This window comes from Perissodus microlepis, chromosome 9, assembly GCF_051167445.1.
Source record: "Perissodus microlepis isolate ML-2025 ecotype Zambia chromosome 9, ASM5116744v1, whole genome shotgun sequence".
Lineage (NCBI taxonomy): Eukaryota > Metazoa > Chordata > Actinopteri > Cichliformes > Cichlidae > Perissodus > Perissodus microlepis.
The window spans coordinates 22,981,673-23,006,353 of NC_140469.1; the positions used below are offsets into that span (position 1 = coordinate 22,981,673).

General features: G+C 42.2%; 1 protein-coding gene across 4 annotated transcripts in view; it reads left to right on the top strand.

Moving 5' to 3' along the window:
* The window catches only part of abi1a (abl-interactor 1a), a 53,302-nt gene extending 28,626 nt beyond the window's left edge, over nucleotides 1-24,676 (top strand). Inside the window, exons 3-12 of one of the 4 annotated variants that reach the window (XM_084939699.1) lie at nucleotides 2,295-2,471; nucleotides 6,988-7,002; nucleotides 7,482-7,585; nucleotides 8,044-8,196; nucleotides 14,669-14,769; nucleotides 16,091-16,213; nucleotides 19,064-19,315; nucleotides 20,724-20,810; nucleotides 22,547-22,732; nucleotides 22,822-24,676. In XM_084939699.1, the coding sequence (XP_084795825.1) occupies nucleotides 2,295-2,471; nucleotides 6,988-7,002; nucleotides 7,482-7,585; nucleotides 8,044-8,196; nucleotides 14,669-14,769; nucleotides 16,091-16,213; nucleotides 19,064-19,315; nucleotides 20,724-20,810; nucleotides 22,547-22,732; nucleotides 22,822-22,997 (1,374 nt within the window). In that variant the 3' untranslated portion in view covers nucleotides 22,998-24,676. The remainder of the gene's footprint in view (nucleotides 1-2,294; nucleotides 2,472-6,987; nucleotides 7,003-7,481; nucleotides 7,586-8,043; nucleotides 8,197-14,668; nucleotides 14,770-16,090; nucleotides 16,214-19,063; nucleotides 19,316-20,723; nucleotides 20,811-22,546; nucleotides 22,733-22,821) is intronic. The other 3 variants (XM_084939696.1, XM_084939697.1, XM_084939698.1) reach the window with 3 other exon arrangements.
* Nucleotides 24,677-24,681: the final 5 nt, after the last annotated feature.

Here is a 24,681-nt window from a genome sequence, read left to right on the forward strand (position 1 = left end):
TTCTGCCTTGTTCCATCTCAGCCGATCACTGAGCTCCATCACATCCCCTGCAAATGGAAGCCAAATAGGCTGATTCGATTTTGGCCCAGTTGCTTTCAGATGATCATGATATATGACAATTTGGGAGTTATCTCTGAGCTGCATGTGGAGTCAAAGCTATTGGCTCAAATCCCATCATAATGGGGCTCTTATCCACTAAATTGTGCATTGGTTTGTTCGCAGCTCAGGGAAGATATTGTCACTACAGTTCGTTTTTATGTCAAGAGCCTCTTGTATCCTGGCAGCTTGTCTCAGGTTAAAAAAGATGGCTGTAATCAGCACTCTGTCATATCTCTTAATTCAAATAGACACAACAGGGCACTGGAACAGAACGGACGCTCCTTCTTTGCATGGGAAGTCTCTTAGGGAGCAATTATGCAAGAATATCTTTGGCTCTTATAAAATATTGATTGCTCTTTTTTTCTGCAATTGTGAACAATCCGCTTTTTTAATACCCCTGCATGTCCTGCAGGAACCTGCTATGCGTCAGTCTTAATAGATATTAGAGTTTGTTGCCAGTTCTCAGGCGAATATCTCATTAGTGTCACAGTTTAAAATTAGATTTGATGTTACCCAGAGAGAGGAAAAAAGAGAGATGTTGTTGGCGTGATTGTGCTGTGCTGGGCTACATATAAGCCATCCTGAGTGTTACTAATTCCCTCAACTCTGGGATGAATGATACTTGAGGGCTAAGTCTGTACATACAGTGGAGCAGTGCAGAATAAAGAGACAAAGCTCAGTCCAGCCTCAGATCACTGTGGCATGAAAGGAATCCTCTGTTGGCGCTGGTTTCTGACTCCTTCCCCTACACGAGAGACCACCATTTTCCTGGTCTGGCCTCTGCAGACATTGCGGCCTTTCATCTCCCATTGCAACAGCAGCAGCTGCTCCTGGGCTCCTTTTGGCTTGATGGGAGGCGTTCAATGTTTGGTTGTGTAGTGAGTACTTGTGAGGTTATAGCCGTGTGGATAAACATTAAAGGCCACAAAACAAACACCAAAAAATACACAAATGTGTCATAGACAAGCACAGATTATATTAAGGTTTGTGAAGCCCTGTTTGAAGCACCATTATTAGACACAGCTACCTTCTACATAGTGCTAAGTAACAATCAAGTAAAACACTAGAACTGGACTCGCAAAAACTGGAACAAATGCTTTTATGGATGAGCTGTTAAGCAAACCTTGTTATTTGTTAGATCACTGCATTATCAGTGATCACAAACACAGTAAAAGGCGACTTACCCCTGTTTCAGCCTCTAATTTTAAACCTAAATAAAGTTCTGAGTGTCTGAGGAATAATAAAATGAATAAAGTGCTGGTGTATAGCTATAATGATGTGGTCTCATCTTTCCAAGCTGTTGCATCATCTCCCTCTGTATAATCTGTGAATCTGCACTGATACATCATCAGTACAGAAACTCAGTCTTCAACAAATCTGCATAAATCTTGGGTTCGTTGGCATCTAACATACCCTTGATATTCCTTTATTATGATGCTTGGAAAGAATAGAATATGACCAGAAATAAGTGAGCGGGCCCATAAACTCATTAAGAAAGTGTTTACAAAGGTCATCACTCAGGGCTGTTTTCCAGTAGACGTCTAAAGGACCAGAAGCCTTTTTTTGCAACCACAGGTGCCACTAGCTGCTACTGGCACCTCTGTCAGGAGTTCAGATCTGTTTTTTCTCTCTTCTATGGAAAATGACAACACAATGTCATTTCTGACTCTCTGAAAGTCTAGTTCTGGAAGTCTCTGGAAGTTGGTGCTTGCCTCGTGTGCACAAGCGATAGTCATCTGCCCAAATTTAGTAATACATGATCAAGTGTATTAAGAAATCCAAATTTGTCATGTCATTTGGAAACAGCTGTATAGCAGTGTGACCAATAAATGAAACAATGGGTCAGTTTCAGGAGAAAAGCAGCCACCAGAGGCATAAATAAAGCATTTGACCCTTGCAAAGCATATTGGAAGGACACGCTTCTCTGAAAAAGTGAAAATTGTGAAAACAGGATTTAAATATATAGTAAATTTCAGTTTATTCTTCTTTTGAGAGATTTGTGCGATCGCTCCAACAGCTCTTGCAACAGTAAGTCATCTTTACTTAGTGTCTGTGTGCTTTTACCTCGCTAATATGCTGAATTGCCGTGTTAGATTTAGATTAAGGCCCCACTGATGAAAAGCACAGCCTCATGATTTAATTAAACCTTGTTAAGTTTTCTGTGTGACACACATCTTCACTTCTCTCATTTACAGACGGTGGACATCCATAAAGAGAAGGTGGCCAGGCGAGAGATCGGGATCCTGACCACTAACAAGAACACAGCAAGGACTCATAAGATCATAGCGCCGGCCAATATGGAGCGGCCAGTCAGGTACATCAGGAAGCCAATTGACTACACTCTACTGGATGATGTCGGCCACGGCGTTAAGGTGAGCAGATTTTTCTTGTTTTGTGTGTATGTGGCACTAATTTTCTGCTCGCATATAATATTTTCCTCTGCTCAGTCCATTAGTTTTTCCATCTTCTTTTTCCTCTCCCTTCCCCCTCTTTGCTTTCTCGCCAGAGGTACTCCTATCTCTCTCTGTCTCCTCTCCCACTTTGTCTGTTTTTCTCGCTCAAACGGCGTCTCTTGTGCTTTCTCTTTCATCTTCAGAAAACACCCCTCTCTGACCCTGCAGGAATATGTTGCAGTGTGTGTTAGTGGGAACTGGTTCGGGAGGGTGGAGATGGAGATGGAGATAAACTTAAAAAAAAGCAATTACATCATGTAGCTTTCAGAAAACAGCTCTGTTCTTGGATTGTTGTGAAAATGGTGATCAGAGACACATTTGTGGGACGTTTTTTTTCTTTTCTTTTTTTTTAAAGGCACTTTAGCCGCTCTCATAATCTCATTATGGCGATGATGTTATGGTTCAATTTGTAGTTTATTTATCTTCAGTGTGAAAGGTAGCAAAGAAGCTTTTTGATGTGATAAACTCTTCAAAACAGAGACTCACCCGCAGCTCCCAGCCATTAGGGCTCGCTCTAGGGGTCGCTCGGTGACATCATTTCCTGACAGCTGCAGGCAGTTTTTCTATTTATTTATTTTTTTGGAGATCTCCATTCTCCCTCATGAGCATCCTCTGCGCCATCAGTCAGCCAATCAATCTCAGCTGTCAGACAGATTGGATTAAAGACCCCGCCATTAGCGTCCCATAGTGTTACAGGCATTGATAAGACCAGATAAAAGCCATTGTGCCACTCTCAATTTTCTGTGTGGGGAGTTGCATTGAAGCCCTCTGTCACGGTTAATGGGATGTGAAACATTTTGTTAGGGTGTGTTACACCCTAGACTTTCTAGACTTTCACCAGTAATTATGACTATTGAGCCGTAAATGTGTGGCTATTTACAGTTTCAGGAATAATAAAAGCAGGAGTCTTTCTTCCTGTGAGTAAGATTCAGAGAAAATGAAATAATTGGCAGATACAGTTTACAAAAATAGATAGTGATAGTGGATTTGGAGTGGCGATACACATTTTTAGTTTTGGGTCCAGACCGAAACTACCACAGAAAATATCATACAATCACAAACTCCAGAGGTGTGGCTGAGCGATAGACCCAGAAATAACACATTTCAACAGACTGATAGTCAAGTCTTTCTTTTTTTTCACAGCAGTGGATTGATGTGTCATATTTACAGTGGTTGGCCACAATGAAGAAAAACTTTGCAGTCTTATGGCTTCACTGCCATGCTACTCTGCTACATGTGGTACAGACGGCCCTGAAAGTATTGTAAGCTGGACAAACTGTGATGATGCTATTTCTTAATTATTCCAACTATCTTTGTTTTATTTTTTGTGCTTATCAAACATCTTTCCCTACATTGCTTAAACAGGGAAAAAAAGTAAAACTTGCGAATTTTGAGGTGAGGTTGTTTTTCCCACTGTTTCCATCTAATCTAATCAAAACCAGGATCACCAGGCATAACCGTGCAATAAGGTCCATTTTAATCATCCCCAGTTCTGTACCTACTCCTTAGATTAAATAAAAGAGACGCTCAAAATTAGGCCTCGTCGATGCACAATAAATTCATATCACTGTAAGTGTCGTGCTCCTGCACGGCTGCTTTAAAGCCGTTTGAGTCTATTTTAAGATCATCACGTAGTACTCTGAGCCTAATCTCTGTGGATTTTCTGCCTTAAACGTCTTTGTCTATGCCACGTTTAGCCTATGAATGTGGGGAGCGCACACCCGCACATCCGGCAGCCCTACATCACTCACCTCCTCTCATCTATGCATGTCGAGAGCCAGAGAGCGATCGATACGCAACATCAATACTCCACATTAATTCATAGCGCATGCTGCAATGGCAGCTGTCAAAAGTCTGAACGTCTGTAGCCGCGTTTTATTTACTGACCAGAATCAATACCTTAATATGAGTTCAGATCGTGAATATCTGCTCCAGTTTGCTTTCAGACTTGCTGTGTCTGCCTGAGGGTTAGCTTTGGCCTAAATGTTGAGTTGGCTTTACGACCTTACAAAAAGTTGGTGTTAGACACCTGCGGAGAGGAAAATAAAATTTGGTTTGCTAACATACATTATTGAAGAAAAGTTTTTATATAAATGGGAGGTGGGAAAAAAAAGAAGGAAGATGAAATTCATGTGGTATAAACAAACAGAACACAGCAGTAATCACTGCAGTCTCACCACTGACAGATCAGGATGCTCCTGCAGGCTTTCTGACAGCAACATGATGCTTTTTAGCTTTAATACGAAAGATGAGATTTATTCTTCCAGTCAGATGATGCTTAATCTAGTCAGCGAGGCTTTCAGGAATGCACCAGGCACGTCGGCTGTTTGAAGTCAGATTTCAGTCCTTTGATATTCTGTCCTGTGTCAGTTAAGAGTTTACAAGATTACTAAAGGGGATGGTTCAAGTTCTTCATGACAAAGACGGCGGCTGCTGTTGTTCCTCTGTATCGGGGATGTTTCTGGTAACTCGTTTCCTAGTTGAGTAAAAATCTGACTAATCCACTGCTGTGAGTGTATGAAAACAGTCACAAGTGAGCACAATTCTAATCTTACACATTGTCTGTAAACATATTTACGCTATATGAAAGAATCAGTCTAGCATACATATGTTGAAAGCCCCTGATATTTGTGGTGTAGCCAGGCACGGCTGTACGATCGTATTTGTTTGTACCGCCAGTTTAATGATTTATCACTGATATATCATTAAACTGATGGTTCATAATGGCCCTGTTGGAACCAACAGTTAAGTGGTGTTTTGTTCCAACCAGAGACTGTATAAAACATGGACATTACACGGTAGTTTTGGCCTCCACCAACACTTCGAGCCTTAACATTAGTAAGATAAATTGAATGAAATGCAACAACGGCGCAAACATGGTAGAGAGCTCTAGTTCAAAGACGTGAATTAGTTGAGGTGAGGCCTGCCAGACCCATTCAGCTGCCTCTGCAACTCAAACCTATCATGTGTTTTTGGAGCAAGCCTGAAGTAGGCGAACTGCAATTTTTGGAGGATCATCTTTAGATTAATTATTTATTTATTTCTTAAGCACCGCAGATTGCTCCCTTGGTGACTGCTAGTTAGGGCAGCAATGGTTAATTGTTCAGTTCTGGCAGATGTGATAACACCCGACAGGCTACTGATACAAGACCTTTACCCTTAGCAGCTGCAGGCATGTTCAGATTTCACACAAAGGCAGTAGTTTGCAGGCGAGAGCGCTGCAACTTTAACTGGTTACAGTTGCTAAGTTTTGCCTTAAAAACCTTAAATGAGCATTTTTCAGCTGCTTTTTTTTTTTAAAGCTCAGTCACATTAAACTCCAGTGGCAGCGGCTGCGTCACATTAAATAAGTTCAACGCTTTTAAAGGGAAGCGGCAGTTAACACAGGTTTAATAAGATGTAAGATATATTAACCGGACCTCCGGCAGTGTCTGTTGCCTTCATGCACCTTTGACACACTGCAGAGCTGTAGTTTCTTTTTTTTCACCCTGAACCTGTCAGTCCATAATTCACCTTTGATGTCAGTAAAGCATTTCCACACTGCCCGTCTGTTTTATTCATTTATTTATTTATTTTGTACAGCAGAACAGAGATGCAGCATTTGCCAGGAAGATAAGGCGAGGCAGTAGTGGGCCTTGGCATTTCCAGCATGACCTAGATTGTAAATTGAATCTCTTCTAGCTGTGATAACCCGAGGAGAGTGAAATCTGAACATGAAGTTAGCCTTTCGCAGCTGCACTGAAGCAGTTTCCTGTTTTTAAGCGTGCAAAGGTCTGCTCCTGTTGACCTGTGCTATGAATTTACTCTTGATTTCATCCGTTCTTTCTGTTGTGGTCCTGTGATGCTACAGTGCTTTCTGCAAAGGCCACTGGGGAAGCTGCATTATAGATGAGCCACTTGACTCTGTAGTTGTCAAACTGCAGATCAACCCCGCTGCTATGCTGGCTCTGTTTTCAGACAGAAAGCTACACAAGTATGAGTTTTGAATTCATTTTCTAGGGGTGCCAGTGAAGCGATGATCTGAAATTATGCAGTTCACATCATAGAAAATGCATAAAAGGTTATCAAAGGTTGGAGTGGTTCTCTGCAACTTTTTCTTATGTCATTTTGTCGATGCACAAAAATAAATTCTTCAGTTTCTTTTGCCATTAGATCCCTGAAAAATCTTTGCTGTCTGGCTCTTGCTCTGGGTGTGGTGCTGGAGTAAAGGGCACAAGTCAGGAAACAGTGTTTTTCTATAAATGGCATGATTTTTACTACTGACCTTCTGAGGTCTTGCTACGAGTTAACAGTGTAAATACAAGGAGGAATCATTTTTCTGCTGCTCACTTAACTTGGACTGATCCATTTACATGTGGCTGTTTTGACATGCCCTCTTTCTGTCTCTTTCTCCTGTGTTTTTTTTCTTCTTCTTTTTTCCTTCGCCCACACTAAGTGGCTAAAAGCCAAGGTAAGTCTGCTTTGTCACATGACCCATTTTGCTCCGATGTATTATTGATAGATTTGTTCAACTCCCTTCCACGGCAGACTCGTCCTCGTGTGATTGCTGTCATCGTCTCCCATGTTACTTCACATTAACTGACCTGTAGTCCTCCCACAGATGAGCGTAGTCTTATTCACACTCCCTTGTCTGTTTACCAACCATGTATGTGTTGTTATTTACTTTCATGTTGTGTACTCGTCCCTTAATGTCACGTAGTTTGTTTAATGCTTACGGGTTTCCCAGATAACTGCCGTTGCTCCAAAATTCCATCAGAGTGTAAACTGCACACCCTGGGGGAGGGATTACATCTACCCTCAAATATTACGCTGTGTCATCTGGGCAGCCTGTAAGAGTAGATTGTGATCACATTAGTAATATTCACCCACTGTGACTGGAGGAATGTGTGCATAAAACAAGCTTCTTCTGGGGTTTCTTTCCAACCACAGCAACATGGAAACAATCAGTCGATCAGAGGAGGAACACTATCGAGGACCAATCCGCCGACGCAAAAGCCGCCCAGTCCGCCGATGTCCGGGCGTGGCACGCTTGGGTAAGATTTCCATCACAGTCACCAGAAAAGGAAACCCAGTCCTTTAATTATGAATAATTTAAGCACGTCACTTGACTTTATTTTTTGCTTTATAAGTCCAAGAGATAAAAACACTGGGCACATTTGCTGAGGAGTGAACTTGATGGATCAGTGGTCACTTTTGCTGGAAAAGAAGCTGATAAGTGGCAGGATCCAGAAAAAGAAACATGCAGGGCTGTTGTAGTGCGTCCTGCCCCGGTGCACAAACACAGTCACAGATGCTGATCAGATATTAATTCCAGGGATAAACAGCGATGTTTAGCGCACCTCATCCAGCTGGGTAAACTGATAGGATTTACAACGCTTTAGTGGACACACCCATAACATTCAGATAGTAGGCTTTATGCTCAGTGATGATCATTCTTTTCTTTGATTTTACCATAATTTGTTTATTGCTTTTCATTTTTGGGCCACTCCAGACGCAACACGCCCTACAAGACCCTGGAGCCAGTGAAGCCGCCCACGGTTCCCAATGACTACATGACCAGCCCCGCCCGACTAGGCAGCCAGCACGGACAGCAGCAGAGCCCCGGGCGCACGGCGTCGCTCAGCCAGAGGCAACGCACGCACAGGTAGATGAGGAAAGAGGGAAAAATCAGTGCACGCAGCTATGCAGATACAGCAGCTTCTGTTGCTTTTCTGTATATATTACTGTAACCAGAATATTATATTTTGTATATATTTTAATGATAAATTAACGGCTAAACATAACAAGTTAGGACAGCAAGCCGTTTCCATAAACTGTGCAGTGATGCAGAGACCTACTAATTCCAACTAAGTAACACACAAATAAACAACTACACTTCGACACTGAAGAAAAACTCAGGACAAACTATTTAAGGACTTGCAGTACAATTAACCACATATAAAATTCCAATACGGACGTAAAAAGGCTGAAGCAGTTAAAAGAAGTGTGGTAGTAGCACGTGAGAGGAATACGATCCGAATATATGACCAAAAACTGACCAAATATTGACGCTAGAAGAGGATAAGAGAGTCACAGAAAAATACTTTCATGCAGAGTGCAGTTTAAAATCTGCAGTGCTAATCAGCAGCTTTTTATGAACAGTGCAACAGGCACGTAACACTTTTTTTCCAAAATTTTGAGAGGTTGAAGTGGAATTGGTTGTTCCAGCTACACCACTAAAACTGCTCACTGAATATAAACCTAGGGTTTGAGTAATGTGTGTAAAGCATCTATCCAAAAACACCGGTCCCCTCTATGTCGGCTAGTTCTAATCTCTTCATTCAGTTCAGCGGCTTAGAGCACTTTCACACCTCTTCTTCTCCACTACACTAAATCCAGCATTTGTCTGACAAGGATTGGAGGGCTTCTGAATCACTCTGATATTAATATCTGTAAAAGCCTTTGAAATAAAGTGCTGTTAAAAAAAAGAAAAAAAGTCCACCACAGCGTGGAACCCCTTGAACATTACTCTCACGGATTGTTCCCCAGAAATCTCCAGGAGCTTTCATCAAATTTGAGTTACGAGTGAGTGAAGTCTCCTCATTAGCTAAAAAGCCTGTAATGCTGGCTGTGATGCTCGTAAATATTACGTATTTATGAGCAAATTTTATTTATTTTTAAACCCTCTTTGTCCAACTTCCCTTTTAGTTTCATGCTTGTTGCTTCTTTCCTACAGCTGTTCTGCCTCATCTGTTAAAACGTATTTGAATGTGCACAGTTTTAGGTTCTTTGGCGTCACCGTTGCGATCTGCTCTGATGTCCCCTTAACAAACTGAATGCTGTCCTCAGAGTCCCAAACTCCCTGCTGCAGCTAATATCGCTGTGGCATCACTATTTGATTACACTGCCTGGAAGTAAGCTGTGCTTGTTCAGCTCAACAGTCTCTGTCATCTTCAGCTGAGGTCTGAATTCAATATAGGCTCCCGTATGCTGCTACACGTTCCCTGCTATTATCTAATATCTTTGTATAGGAGCGATTACACTCTTGCGTGCAGGGAACGTTTTATTTTAGGAGCCGTGCTAATTTTAGTCACCGCAGAATGCTTGGAGTAAAAATTTGCTCTAATCTAGCATTACAGGTTTGGATATCCGGACAGAGTCTGTATGTTAAAGATGGTGTTTGGCTTTGTGGACACAGCATGTACCAAAATACAAATGTTAAACATAGTTCCTGCAGAACTATCAACTTCTTCTTTAACTGCTATACCCATATTCTTTATGTCATTATAAAGCAATTCAAAAGTGCAAATGGATGGTTTGCTATCTTTCTTTTATAGGGTACCCTAAAAGCACACCCCAAAAAATGTTTGCTGTGCAAATCATACAAAACATTTTGTGCCATGTGAAGGACTTGATTTGAAATTAGTTGTTCTTATGGTTAGATTATGGTTACATACACAGATGCATAAAACGAGTCACAAATGCACAACTGTGGACGCACAGATTAAAGGCTTTATAAATTTATTGCTGTTTAAACTCACTACCGCATCAGGTCAGCTTTGGTGTTGCTTCTGCAACTTTACAAGTGGGAAGTCCGACCGTTTCGGTGTTGTGCCAAAAAATAATTGCTGGTATTTAAACTGTTAGGCTGTCAAACATATCTATCAAAAATGATGTCGAGTCTTTTTGAACCAGGAAAAAAAACCTTTCCATCAGAGAGACACTGCAATCAGCTTTTGGAAAAGTGACTTTACATATCTGTATTTATTCTTTATATCCCATATTTATAGGATATATCCTATATCATATCCAGATCTGGCTGAGCTGGGGAAGCAGAAATAGCAGCAAATATGACATCACAGGTCTGAAATTGGGCAGGGATAGCTCAGTAGGTACAGTGGTGGCCCCATGATTGGAAGGTCGGGGGTTCGAATCCACTGAACAGCGACCCTGAGGTACCCCTGAGCAAGGTACCGTCCCTACACACTGCTCCCCGCTCCCACACTGGCTGCCCGCTGCTTCACTGAGTGAATGGGTTAAATGCGGAGAGGAGGATCAATCAAGTATACATTAGAAAGATATTTTTAATTGACCAAAAGGACAGGATTGGATTTAATGCAACAACAACAGCAAACTTTATTTATATAGCACATTTAAAACCAGTGGAATACCAAAGTGCTTAACATACGAGAGGGTCAAACGTAAGTAGTAGAGAAAGATGATGGCCATGGCAAAGTACCAAACATGCTAGCAGGTTGACGGCACTAAAAACACAGAGACAAAAGAAATGCATATAAAAGCGTAATAGAACAATATGTGTAAAAGATAAGAGAGTCAAGAAAAATTTAAAATAATTAAAAGTAGTTAAAAATAGAACGAAAGTAGCAACAAACATTAAACTAACTAACAAACAAGCATTAACTGGTATAAAAGGCGACGTTAAATAAATAGGTTTCTAACCACGATTTGAAAGATTGAAACTGGGAAGATGATCTTAGATTTTACACCCCTGCTAGAGCACTAAGTAGTTCAGTGAGGTAACTTGGCACTATATTGTTAATAATTCTAAAGGTGAGCAGCATGATTTTGAATTGAATACGATACTTAACGGGGAGCCGGTGCAGGTCAGCGAGGACAGGGGTGATAGAAACACGCCGCCCAGTACCAGTAAGAAAACCAGCCGCCGCATTCTGAACAATTTGCAGTGTATGGAGAAGAGTAGAGTTAAGACCAAAGTAAAGGGAGTTGCAATAAGTACAGACGTCCTTGTGCGGGACATAATGTCTGGCCTTGCAAATAAGACGCAATTGATGAAAGCAAGATTTCAGAGTCATAAGGTCCTGGCAGAACAGGTAATTTCCTTATTTTATACATAAAACCTTTGCAAATCCTGTTAACTGCAGTCTTCATCAATATAACCAAAGAGATTAGATATAAACAAAAAAAATTACTTTTTGGCTCAACACTGGCTTGAAATTCCAGTTAGGATCTTGGGATTCCTGACTTCCCACTTCAAATGAAACGTCAAAGCTGCCTATTTACAGTGAGTATGGATAAATACCAGACGACTACCTTTAAATATCAGTGTCACAGATGGCTTTAAAAGGTGAATGCCTCCTTCCAGGTGATGATACTCGTATACACTACAGAATGCTTTTATTTTTTTGTTCATTTTCATGGAGAAAGCTGTTTTTCCATATTGGCTCTAGAGATTTTTGTCAGTTGTGAGCAAGTGAGCTGGAACTTTCTTAGGCCTCACAGTTAATTTATCAACAGTTCCCTGTAATAAGTACAGACTGAAAGAAGGAGGCGGAGCAGCGCAGAAAGAGCTCATTGGTTTTATTTGACACCATTTTGAAACAAAGACGACTAAAGAAAGCAAAAGCAGGGGAAGAGATAAATGGGTTGGCAAAGGAATGGTAAGTTATAGAGAGATTAGAAGGGATAAATCTAAATCACAGAGATGAGGAGGAAGGGTGTTGACTTTAAAAGAGGGCACAATATTGTTTAGCCTCTATAGTCACAGACAGTTAGCTCCTACTGCCACCGTCGTCCTTTAGAGGAGTAACTCCCGCTGTTTGTGCCCGGAGAGCCCCAGGGCTTGACTGACACAGATCAGAGAGGAGGAGAGGGCAGAGGGGAGGGGAGGAGGGGTGAAGGGAAAGGGGGATAAAGGGATGTGGGGGAGGTGGGAGTGAGCAGGGGTTCAGAGGGGTGGAAGGAATCAGAGGAGATGAGGGAGAGAGGGGTTCTGGTAGATGAATGGGGAATCACTTTACAGGCGATGAAGAGATCAGAGAAAGAGGTCAAGGGATGGTTAAGGGTGAGGGGAGGATCAGTTGAAAAACAAGGATGAAAGCGGCAGGGGAAAAAAAAGAAGAGGTGGGATGAGGGGTTGTAGCAGAAATGAGGATCAAGGCCAGCCTGAGAGATAGCGAAAGAGCGGGAGGAGGGAATTATTTGTCCTGGCCATTGATCTACGAGCTGTAGGGTCATGTACAGGCTGAAAATGCAGAGCTGACATACATATTACATACACATGACCTACATCCAAGTGCTGGGCAAAGCTGCTGAAATCCAGTAAAAACATTATGTCTGAGCAAAGCTCCTTTCAGTTGCTCCTTTATTCACACGGGGTGACAGGAGAGTGGAGCAGGTAGCGCCACATATTTGACTTAGCTAATTGTTATGACGAATACCTTTTGTGACACAACCCACAAAGGCTTTGTCTCTATGTGGGATGGAATGGACAGAGACTTTTAAGGCAAGTCTGTCAAAACAATGTCTTTTATGCTTTTTTTTTTTTTTTTTAAAGATATGCTTATTGGCAGGTCTTATGTTACGGATTTTCCACAGAATCGCCTTTTAAATGTTTGATGATCCATGCATTTATCTTCTACCGCTTATCTGGGTCGCAGCGACAGCAGCGACTTCTCTCACACCGGCCACCTCTTCCAGACAGTCCTGGGTCTTCCCTGGGGCCTTCTCCCAGTAGGACATGCTCCTAATACCTCGCCTACTGGGAGGTGTCCAGGAGGCATCAAGTCAGATGCCTGAACTGGCTCCTTTTTTAATGTGGAGGAGCAGCGGCTCTACTCAGAGTCCCTCTGAGCTCTTCACCATATATCAAGGGGGAGCCTAGGCACCTTTTGGAGGAAACTAATTTCCAATACTTGTATCTGCGACCTCATTCTTTCAGTCACTGCTCAGAGCGCATGACTGTAGGTGAGGGCAGGAACGTAGATGGACCAGTAAATCGACAGCTTCGCTTTTCTGCTTAGCTCTCGCTTTACCGCAACAGATCAGTACAGCATCCACATCACTGTGCTGGTTTCATGAATTTATTATGAATGGAATATTTTTTTTGAGAACAGTAGATAATTTGTCATAAAAAAATATGAAAATTGCCTGTGATGTGGGTCCTGGGAACACATGTCTTAAAATTTAAGTCCAACACCTCAAAATATTTGAAACGCATATATAATTTATATAATTTATAATTTCAGGATGTTGAAAAAGTTGTTCCTCTGTAGCTTTTGTTATTTAAAAAAAACAAACAGCTAATGAATATTCACCTCATTCTTTAACATGACTCCATATGTCCTTTTTCTTAACTGCAGTGTTGAGTGAGAATCAGGATCCACAGTTCACAGGTCACCAGTTCGTCGCAGAGAGACGACTGTCACGTCCACATCTACAGTCAATTTAGTCACCAGTTAGCCTAACAAATAACTCGCACAAAGAGCCATCCAGTGATAGACACTGCAGATTTGTTCAGGCTATAAATGCAGTGGTGTGAGGCGTTAATTCATGCGTCACACTTATTCCTGTACCAGTAAATCTACAGTAGCACAAATTCTACATAATACTGGGTGTGTAGTAGGAAAACATTCACAAATATGTGTGTGTTGGTATGATAAATTCCAATTTCAATAATCTTTAAATCCTGCTGACTAACCTGCTTCTCATAAATGTGTGCTAGCTGCAGTAAGCGTGTGCGCATGTGTGTGGCCTGCTTAAACTGATGTGCAGACTGATGTTCCGGTTATACAGTCACGTCTTTGTTCCTTTTATTTCGTTCTCTAAAAATAAATCATGCGGAACATTTAGACGTGTTTGGCAAGGCCTCGTATCATGTACAACAAAGTGACTGTTCCCCCCATTACTCTCAAAGCAAGGCTTAATGTTGGTGATTATCATCCACACTATATGATGATCACTGTAAATTTGTGTTTGGGGGGGCAATTGGAGTGTCAAAAGCAAGATATTTTAAGGTGGTTTGCATGCTGAATGCTTAAATACCCTCTTAAATCCTGGAATATTGACTTTTTATTCAGTTTCTTTGACAGACTGTGACCAAAAGTGCTTCGATAGGGTGACTCATGTCTTTTTCACTTGGGTGTGTCACCCTGCAGCTCGGTCTTAACAAGCCAATAGACTGAATAAGTGTGGAAGAGCAAAGTCACCCTGGAGTATTACTTAAAAATGTGGAGTTTTTGGCCTTTTACTTCTAAATGGGACATAAGCAGCGAAGCAGCAGAGTCCCCTATATCTGCAGTGTTACCTGCTGTGCAGTCTAAGCAGGTTGCCCTGAATAAAACAATGTCCTCTTTTTCCTTCTGTCTCTCCTCCCTCAGTGGAAGCAGCGGGGGCAGCGGCAGCAGGGAGAACAGCGGCAGCAGCGGAATTGGCATTCCCATCGCCGTGCCTACACCCTCCATCCCCAACTCTGGACCAGGTGAGCTTGACAGTGATGGTGACTTAAACAGTAAACGGTAACAATCGGCCAGTCGGTATCCAAATTATGCTGATTTTCAGTGAGGCTTTTATTGGCAGTTGTTTTTTATTTTTAAGTGGGTTTTTTTTTTTTTTTATAACCTGGATTAGAAACGCAGGGAGAAATATTTGCTTTAATGAGTAAGAAATCTGTGTACACCCTCAGGAATGTTGTCACTTGAGTTCTGGTGTATTTTCCACCCAGTTAAAACAAGATGATGACACTACAGGACTGCTCCGTTTGGCAAGATGCACACTAACTAAATCAAATCTAGATGTAGCTTCCAGGTCTGAAATGGTCACCGAAGGGCGACTGCTCTTGTTTAAAGATGAGTCCAGTTTCACAGAAGTCAATGAGAAGATGCTCCTACAGCTCAGTTGATATTTGACCTCAGTAAACGTCTAATGAGAATGTGTCCTTATACATTAGCTTTAGCTAATAGCTAATGCAACAGTGTTCATTTGTTTAAAGTCATTATCATTATTTAGAGTAAAATAGACAATAAAAAACAGTATGCAAGGTGACAACCTTGGACTTCTTAAACATCTGGGACAGATCAATGTTGCTACTGATTGTCCATCATTTAGGTACAGTCAATGGTGTGTTCTTTGTGAATCAAACTTTAAACACATACATTTCTCAATCAATATATGGCTAAAAAAATACAATTTAAGTGTTTTTAAGCGTAAAATCTGAATATATGATGAAGTTTGATAAAGTGTAAATGTATGACGCTACTGGCAGATAGAGAGAGTGTGCATCACAAAGCCTATGTTTACCAGACAGGGATTATGGAGCCCCATTGTGTTCTAAGCACAGCTGATTCTCTATCCTACTGTGTAAATAGGCCAAGCTGCGTGAGGCCTGACACTTTACAGTTAAACAGTAAAGCCCACGTAACACGACGAGCTGCTACACGTGGTGTCGCGCTGTACCGTGATCACGGCGGAGATGGTGCTGCGTTTAAGTTTGGAGCATTGTAGGTTGACGTAGCAGCTGTTTTACCTCGGCGCCAGGATCAGGCCAGCAGCACAGGACTTTCCACAGCACTCCCTCTCTCTCTCTTTCTCTGTGATGTGCAAGCTGGTCGCCATGGAAACACTCGATTCATACTGCAAAGGAGTGTGTCCAAGTGCGCGAGAAGTCGGAGCGCTCCTCCGGGCCCAGAGGGTTCTTAAGTAAATTGATATGATGTTATGTAATAGAGGTGTAGGAGGCGGCAAGGACACGCTCTGCTCCTGCTTCACCGCTAAATGGTCACTAACGTGAGTCCTCCTTTCAGTCCCAACCATGCCTGCTCCCCCGGGAGCCCCTCCGCCTCCCCCACCCCCTCCTCCTCTACCTCCACCTGCTCCTCCCATGGCCGGGATGGCCCCTCCAGCGCCACCACCGCCACCTCCCATAGGTGAGATTCCTCGAAGCTCCAGAGCCGCTTGTGGGACCTCTGCCGACTGGATGGAGATGGAGATGCACAAAATAAGGGTGCTGTGGGTGCCGATGTCTGTCTGTGCACACTGCAAGCAAAGGGTCCTCTTATCAAATCTTCTCATAGCTTTCCTCTTTAAAAAAATCAAGAATAAAGCAACAGAAACAGCCGCATCATCTCTGAGAGATTTCTCTGTCATCCACTTAGGCTGAAGCGGTATTCACAAAATGAGGAAACATTATTAAGGAAATGGGGGAGAAAGATAAAAATCGAATTACGCTCTCGACGAGCGTTGGCCATGACGAGCTTTCCCCAGCCAAGAAACTCGCTGAACTAAACACATCAGCCAAAGATTTCTGGGTTGTTCAGCTCTGTCGTTGCTTGCAGTGTGGACAGAGTTTCGTGCTTCTGTTAAGCACAGTGTGACATTTAACTTAATCCTTCACGGTGGTGGTTTTGGTGGTGGTGGTGCTCTTCTTCACTGAAGTGTAATCGGTTAATACAGAAGTCTCATGTCACCTAGGGCCTGGCTAAAGTTAATTAGTGCCTGTAATTTCTCTTAAATTAGTCCTTTACATTTTAATCTCAAGCTGTTGTGGATAATAAAATAAGTTTTTATTTCAAATCTGTACAGATGTACAGAAACGTGACTTTGAGACTTCTACTGCAGGGTACAGTATGTGGCTCATTTGATTTATTTATTTATTTTTTTAATTTCCAAAAACATGATTGTGGTTAAAGCTGCATCAGGCAACACTTTCCTGAACTCAAGATCATTCACATTTAAAGCTGTAAGCTGGTTGTGGACATTCCAGACTCTGGTTTCATAATTAACCCTTTTAATCGGTAATCGGCGTGGCTACAATTTGAGATGAGTTTGCATCTTTAAATCTCCCCATTTGATTGTCAGCCGTCTCTGTGCCGCATCGCTGCTACTTTCTATTTGCGTGTGCATTAGCTGTGATCATGGTCTGTGATGAAACAGAAAAACTATTTTTGCAAAGTTGCAAAAAAAGATTGACACATCCCCAAACTCGGTCGTTACTGTAAATGTTCACCCATCAGCGGGCAAAGCTAAAGATAACTTGCTGATGCAGGGTGCGGTCTGTTTAGACAGATGCAGTATAAAAAGTAAAACGTTCCTATTGGGCCTAACTTTTAAAATTACAATTGCTGCACCAGCATTGGTAGACCGAGGGGTCAAACAACACGTCACATCTAATACATTTAAAGCTAATTTGTCCCTCTAAACCTGATTTATTGGAAACCCTGTTATGTTTTTATGTAGTTAGTTGCCTTTTATTGAACACTGTGCTCAATGCGTCTTTGCAACAGGTTTAGAGAGTGGGTAAGCTGAATTCAGAGATGCTAATGATTTTCACTGGTAGAAAGTAAAGCAGTGACTCAGTATGGAGACTGTTTGAGCCACAGCAAATGCCACATAATGATTTCAGGGTAATGGACTCCCCAAACCATTCAGCCAGCCTTTTGGGTGCTTCAGATACTCAGCAGTGCCTGATGTAGTTTTAATTTACACGGCCTCTGAATCACAGATTCGTGATGCTGGGATTGATTTAGAGTCCCAGCTCTGTAAAGCTTAAAAGCATCCAGCTGTTTCATCGGTGTCCACCGGTAAGTGTCTAAGCCTGAGCAGCAGCTGCTCTTCGCTCATCGACTCCGGTAATCTTTGTGGCCGAGATGATCACTTGAATTGTGCACATTTTATCCTCTGAACATCACAAGTCTCTTTATTTTCCACTTATAATTATTCTGCTGGTGACACTGTAGCGAAGTTTATTTGTGGTTGTTTTCCTCTGAATCTTTACTTCCTCTGGTCCCACCCATTCCTATCTCTCCCGAGAGGATGTATATTATCTAGAAATGTGAACAGGAAATGCTCGAGCAGAAGAAAGAAAGGCAGAAAAAAAACTTAAACCCCTCCTCGCCCTCTCTATTTTTGTCGGCCACAGCCGCACACATTGCTTCAATCTTCAAATAGTTCTTTGTTGTTGTTTTTTTTAAAGCTGTTGTTCACAGAGATGCTTCAGTTATTCTTTGATGGCGGTGTAGTGATGCACGTAATCCTAAATGCTACCTGCAGTCTTTTAAACCGTGTCAAACACACTGAATCGGCTTTGTAAAGACTCCAATTCTGCATCCTTGACAACTTAAGAAAATGTGAAGGAAGGGCAAAGATTTTGAACAGTTTTTCCTGTTGATAAAGATCCCCCACACACCCACTGCCATCTATACTACACCAAAGTGAATCAATGAAAGCTTCATATTCTAAATCTATACTTACCGGACACCCTGACCAATGAACTGTGGGAACCTTTTGTTTGCTTCATACATTTATCATGCAGTTTCACTGGTCCAGCTCACTTCACATCAAAGCGTGGCATATAAAATGAGTTTGAAATCCCTGTTTAAATTGTTGCTTCAGCGACAACCTGCAGGATCCATCTGTTCTGTTGCTGCGTTCTTATTCCTCAATCGATCCTTCCTTTCCTTCTTGTCTAAGAAAGCTACATTTAAGATAACTTGTTGATGAAACTCTTCATGAAGTGTCTGTTTCTTTTATAATCAAATTACAATCTCTGTTGCTTCCCCAAGATCACCTGCTTCCTCTGACTTTTGTTGACTAACTTTAACATGTTTTTAATAGGCAGGGGGCTCTGATCAGAATGTAAAAGCTCATGTTATCTCACATGGTGTTGATGATTCATGTTTTGGTTGGTTTCCCCCTTCCCTCTCATTTCCAACCTTCTTCCCTCCTTTGCTACCCTGCTTGGCTTTCCTCTCTTTCCTCCCCGTCCTTGGGGTTTCTAGCTGTGGCCCCTGGACCTGGTCTGGGACCCGCTCCAATGTCCCAGTTTGGAACCATCTCGCGGCAGATTTCGCGGCACAACTCTTCCAACTCCTCTGTCTCTATGGTTTCGGCCACGGGCACCTACCGGCGGGCGCCGTCGGTCACTTCGCAGTTCTCCTTGCAGCAGCAGCAGCAGCAGCAACAACAGCAGCAGCAGCAGCAACAGCAGCCTCATATTAATGGAGGCACTCCTGGCTATGGTCAGAACTCAAGTAAGGCCCTCTTGTCTCCAGCTCCCAACTGCTTTCTAGATCCAGAGCTGTCACTGAAGGACACACAACCTCACATTCTTCCCAAATCATGCACCCGAAGCGAACTAACCTTTGTAGCCACACACAAAATCTTTATATTTTATATTTGCAAGTAAATCAGTGCTTTCTGAAGGTCAGGCTGAGTTCTTCACAGATCTATTGACGTTTTTTTTTAATCTGAAAGTGCAGGTTAAGCCTTTTTATCCAACTGTGGGGCGTCTTTAGTATTGATGCAGAATGCCTCATCCTTGGATTTGTACACAGATGCAATGCAGGCAATCAATGTTGGCTAGCAGTGCAGAGTCAGTCTTTGGCATCTTGTAAAAACTTAGGCAAAGTTTACTGGCTGTGTATTGTACTGCAGTTTAGTTAGGTCAGCTGTTAACCTCACTTCAGTTATGCCTATATTGCTAAGAGATCTCTTCGCACAGCTTTATTAGGTGGGGTCAAGAAAATAAAGGCAAAGCACAGGCATCATTGATTTTTAAGTCTCTTTTTATTTTTTATTTTTTTTTTTAAAGGGTAGACTTGCAGCTTGAGATAGCAGGAATAGTTAGGTGGCCTTTTCACGCTGTATGGATCCCATTTATACAGATCACAGTGCAAGCCAGATGACCTCCAGATGTGCAGATGTGCCCATTCCGTTCCAAACACTTCATTCAGAGAGAATTTACACCTCACATGTGGTCTTTCTTGCACATCTGCAGATTCCTGATAGCTTTGTCATCGCCTGAAGCCTAAAAGTGATATTTTCTGAAACACTGGTTCTTGACTATTACTTATTCACAGCATTTAACCTAAAATTGATCATGTGATCTGAGGAAAACTAACATGAGAATCTAAAGTAGTTTTAACATTACTAAAACAGGTCTGAAGGGAGTTGCTTCACATGAGTTCAGGATGAGACATCTAAAGTAAATACTGCCCCCTTGTGGCTATTAGAAGTCCCCTGTTTTTGTTTTTTTTTTCGATTTAGTGGAAACGGTCTGATCGACAGAAATCAAACATAATCTGCTTTTTATCCTCTTGCTCTAATGATCCCCTGATACCATGTGAATCTCATCACAGTCGCAGATGTTGCTGAACTTTTCAGCTCATGTTTGCGTCTGATCTGTGATCTCTGTCAAATAGAAGAAAAAAATATTAATTTATTTAAACAATCAGTCTTCCAGTATAGTGCTTAACTGTGCTTTTGTTAGATGTGTACATGCTCCCAGTTCTTGCAGTGTGTCTGTGTTGACTGTTGTTTGCTTGGGGGTTGGGTTGGACCCTGAACTGTCTTTCTTGGTGACTGATGGGCTTTGTCTTTTTCTCCTTCTCTGATGCTCACTCTGTCGGCCTTCCTGCCTTTTTCTCCGCTGGCTTTCAGTGTCTATCGCTCCTCCTCCTCCCCCCATGCCCCAGCTGACTCCACAGATACCTCTGACTGGCTTTGTGGCCAGGATGCAGGAGAGCAGTAAGTGAAGAGGCTAAGACACACACACAGCACTTTCCTCGTTATCTGCGCCAACTGTTCCAACTCCCAAACACAGAGCATGCACTGTGTTCATCCTGTTTAATACCGTCCTCTTCCAAAACTGAACTGATTCTTACTAGATTCCACTCATTATTTAAGCTTCTATTAGGCAACTTATAATTTCGTTTCTTTGTTTCTGCAGCTACAAATCTACACTACTATAGAGGTATAATACAGAGTACATGTAGCACTATAGAGTTACGCTAAAGTCATTGATAATGTTTATGGAAAAACGTGCCAATGGTCACCACTCTCTGCTGTCCCCTCTGATCCAAAACCTGCCATATGCTCATTTATTGAAAGGGAACTAATATATTAATGGTAAACTTCACTAGAATAGCTCTGGATAGTTTGCTGATACCACAAACTATTTATTTTATAGTGGCCTGTATTGAAACTCCTTAATTCACACTTTGTTAGCAAAGCATTTTAGCTGACAGTTATGGTAAATGGTCTGTATTTGTATAGCGCTTTACATATCCAGTCATCCACCCATTCACACACACATTCACACACTGGTGATGGCATCACCAGTGCACTGACAGAGGCGAGGCTGCCGGACACTGGCGCCACCGGGCCCTCTGACCACCACCAGTAGGCAACGGGTGAAGTCTTGCCCAGACCGAGACTGTCCAAGCCGGGGCTCGAACCAGCAACCTTCCGATTACAAGGCGAACTCCCAACTCTTGAGCCACGATCGCCCCAGTTAACTCAAAAGCCATTTCTTTGATTGGCTGCCCCTCGTCTGGCTTCCTCAAACAGAACCTGGCACTTGTGGGCCCCTGACCAGAAAAAGACTTGCACAATTCCTTTTTGTCAAGGCAAAATTCAGACCTTAATGTACACACTATACACCATTAAATAAGCTGCTGTTACTCTCAACTGCATAAGAACATTTTGTAAGTGTTAACAAGATTCTTAAACAAACCCTGGTAGCTATGTTGTGTTTGCAAAACTTCTGCACAGAAACTGTAGTAACTGTTTGGTCTGATTTGGTCTCACCAATATTAGACAGACGTGCCAGTGAGCTCAATTTGAAGTAACACACACCTACCTTGGCTTTTGGGTGCTGTTGGTCTCAAAAATGAAATTGTATCTACTGTAAACCTCAGTCAGATGGATGAGGTGTGCCTGATATACCCATGTAAGGAAATTCCATCTTTTTGACACCAAGCAGAGAATTTAGCAAACAGTGACCCTGTTGGCCGTGTTTAATGTTAGCATCCAACACTTTAACTGTATATTCTAGACAATACGGCGTCATATTTTCAGTTTGTTATAGTGTCAGATGCAGTCAGTATATGTTTTCATACCTTTTCTTGTCCTGGAGTGGATGCAGTCAGCTCTAACCTACTAAATGGCATGACTTGGAGTGTATTTTTCATTATTTAAGTGCTCATAAATAATATATATAGGTGTCCTTTTTTCTGCATATGCATGTGAAGCGACGTTCAAAGCTACAACAGGAGCACAAACTACATGAGCCACTTGAGAGGTTCGCACACATACGGCATGTCAATTGTGAGAAGCCTTGCACCCTGCTTGATTGTCAGACAAACTTTGCATGCCTTGATTTATTTCTTATGCATGATTCTCCCACCGCCGCCACCTCTATCACTAAGGACATCTTGTGACTCCAACCAAAACGAGTCTCACTTTTGATGTCTGTTCAATAGTTGCAGATACTCCTACTCCACCTCCCCCTCCTCCTCCGGATGACATGCCCATGTTTGACGACTCGCCACCGCCTCCGCCGCCTCCTCCGGTGGATTACGAGGAGGAAGACGCCGCAGTCGTGCACTACAACGACCCCTACGCCGACGGAGACCCCCAGTGGGCTCCCAAGAGCTACATCGAGAAAGGTTTGCTTAACGTTTCTAATTATTTGCAGGCGAAGTCCTGTCGTTGGGTACTGAGTCCAAGAGCAAACCTTTTCCCTTCCTGTTCGCAGTGGTGGCCATCTACGACTACGCCAAGGACAAGGACGACGAGCTGACTTTCATGGAGGGCGCCATTATTTACGTCATCAAAAAGAACGACGACGGGTGGTTCGAAGGCGTGTGCAACGGCACCACCGGCCTCTTCCCCGGCAACTACGTGGAGTCCATCATGCACTACGCCGACTGAAGGGACCTTTCAGTTAAAGTACAGCATATTTATTCAGTCATATCACAATCCACTGAGAGACTGACGGCAGAAATCTGACTCCCGAGATGCATATCCATGTGATCCCCCCCCGCCGCCCTTTTTCTTTTGATATGACGGAATGTTTTTTCCCTTACTGATTGCAAATAAAATGACAAAGGTATATCTATTTAGTTAATTTTGGTGTTATGGACAGGTGGGGAACATTTAAGGAATATGTAAAATAAACTTTTTTTAAAATGAATTGGACTGCACATGCTCACACAGTTGAAGGATGTACGGTGAGATCTTGCCTGAACAAAAAACTTTGTGAACAAGAGTTTTTAGGTTTCGATGGAACAAATAAAAATGTAACGTGAGCACCTTCAGTGGAAGTGTTTGTACTGTTGGTTGTACATAATCCGAGCTGCAGCCACTCCGGGAGGGAAGGGGGGGTTCTGTAATGTAAATTCAGTGAATGTCGATCATATGCTTTTCATTAGTGGTGCCGCCCTCCTCCTCCTCAACTCTGTAAATGACAGATGGACGGTTGGTGATTCGCAAATAAATACTGTAAATCGTATTTCAAAGGAAAGAAAATTTACTGCGGGAAAATCAGTCTCAGCGTCGAAGCATGCAAAATTTTTCAAGAGCTAATGTAACTTTAAGTTTATTGCCATTATCCTTCCATTATGTTGTAAATGTATACACCTTTGCTTTCTTATTACACTGTTGAAATCACTTTTTTAAAAAACTGAAGTAAATGACAGGCTCGTCCCTTTTATCGCCTTCTTTTAAATTTCATGAATTTGGGTCCATCTAAAGCAAAGACATTCCATCCATTTTCGGCTTATTATGGAGCATTTTAGGATTCACTGTTAATTTTATATGCAGAAAATGTGGAAGATCTTTCGGTGACTGGCAGGAATATCATTCCTGTGCATATGGGTGACAAATTAATGCTTCTGAACCTGTGCACTACAATTTTAGCAAAGTAAAGATGAGGACAACCACAGCACAGGGTTTTTTTCTTACTAAGTGTTGAAACATTTCTAACCCTTTCTAGGTTACTAATAGTCACGGGCACAGAGGGGGTCACTGGATCATTTGTGTATGAAAACTGTGATTACGCCCTTTGGAGTCACCAGATCTCATCACCATCATGAAAACCGCAAATTGTTTTAACCTCTGTTGGCCTGGCAAACACTTCCTGCAATTTGTCACCTGAGAGTGGAATCGTCCTGCCCCAAAACTGCCACGTGACAATTCAGATGCGATAACGTAGACCATTTAAGCAACTAGTACCTCCTCGGTCTTCTCAAAGCACCACTGGCCCCGTCTGGGTTCAAAGACCGCGCTGACTGCTAGGAACGTGTAATCCTCTGGGCTGCACGGGTGTATATAATACATTATCTCCAGTATAAATCAGCCAGTCCATACGTAGGTGTCTCTCAGGTATAAGAATCATCATCTTGTACTTTTTCATGCTGGTTCTGTCATCTAACATGACCTCCAAATGCAGTGTTAAACCGCTACCTGCTGTGGTCACCTTTCACCCAGTTTCTTTTATTTCCAGCTCAGTTTCGTCATAGATCTCTCTCTGCCCTTCATTTGTACATAATAAAATGTTGATTGAGAAATTTATGTACAGTGTTTTATAATAAACAAATCTATGTACAACATGCGC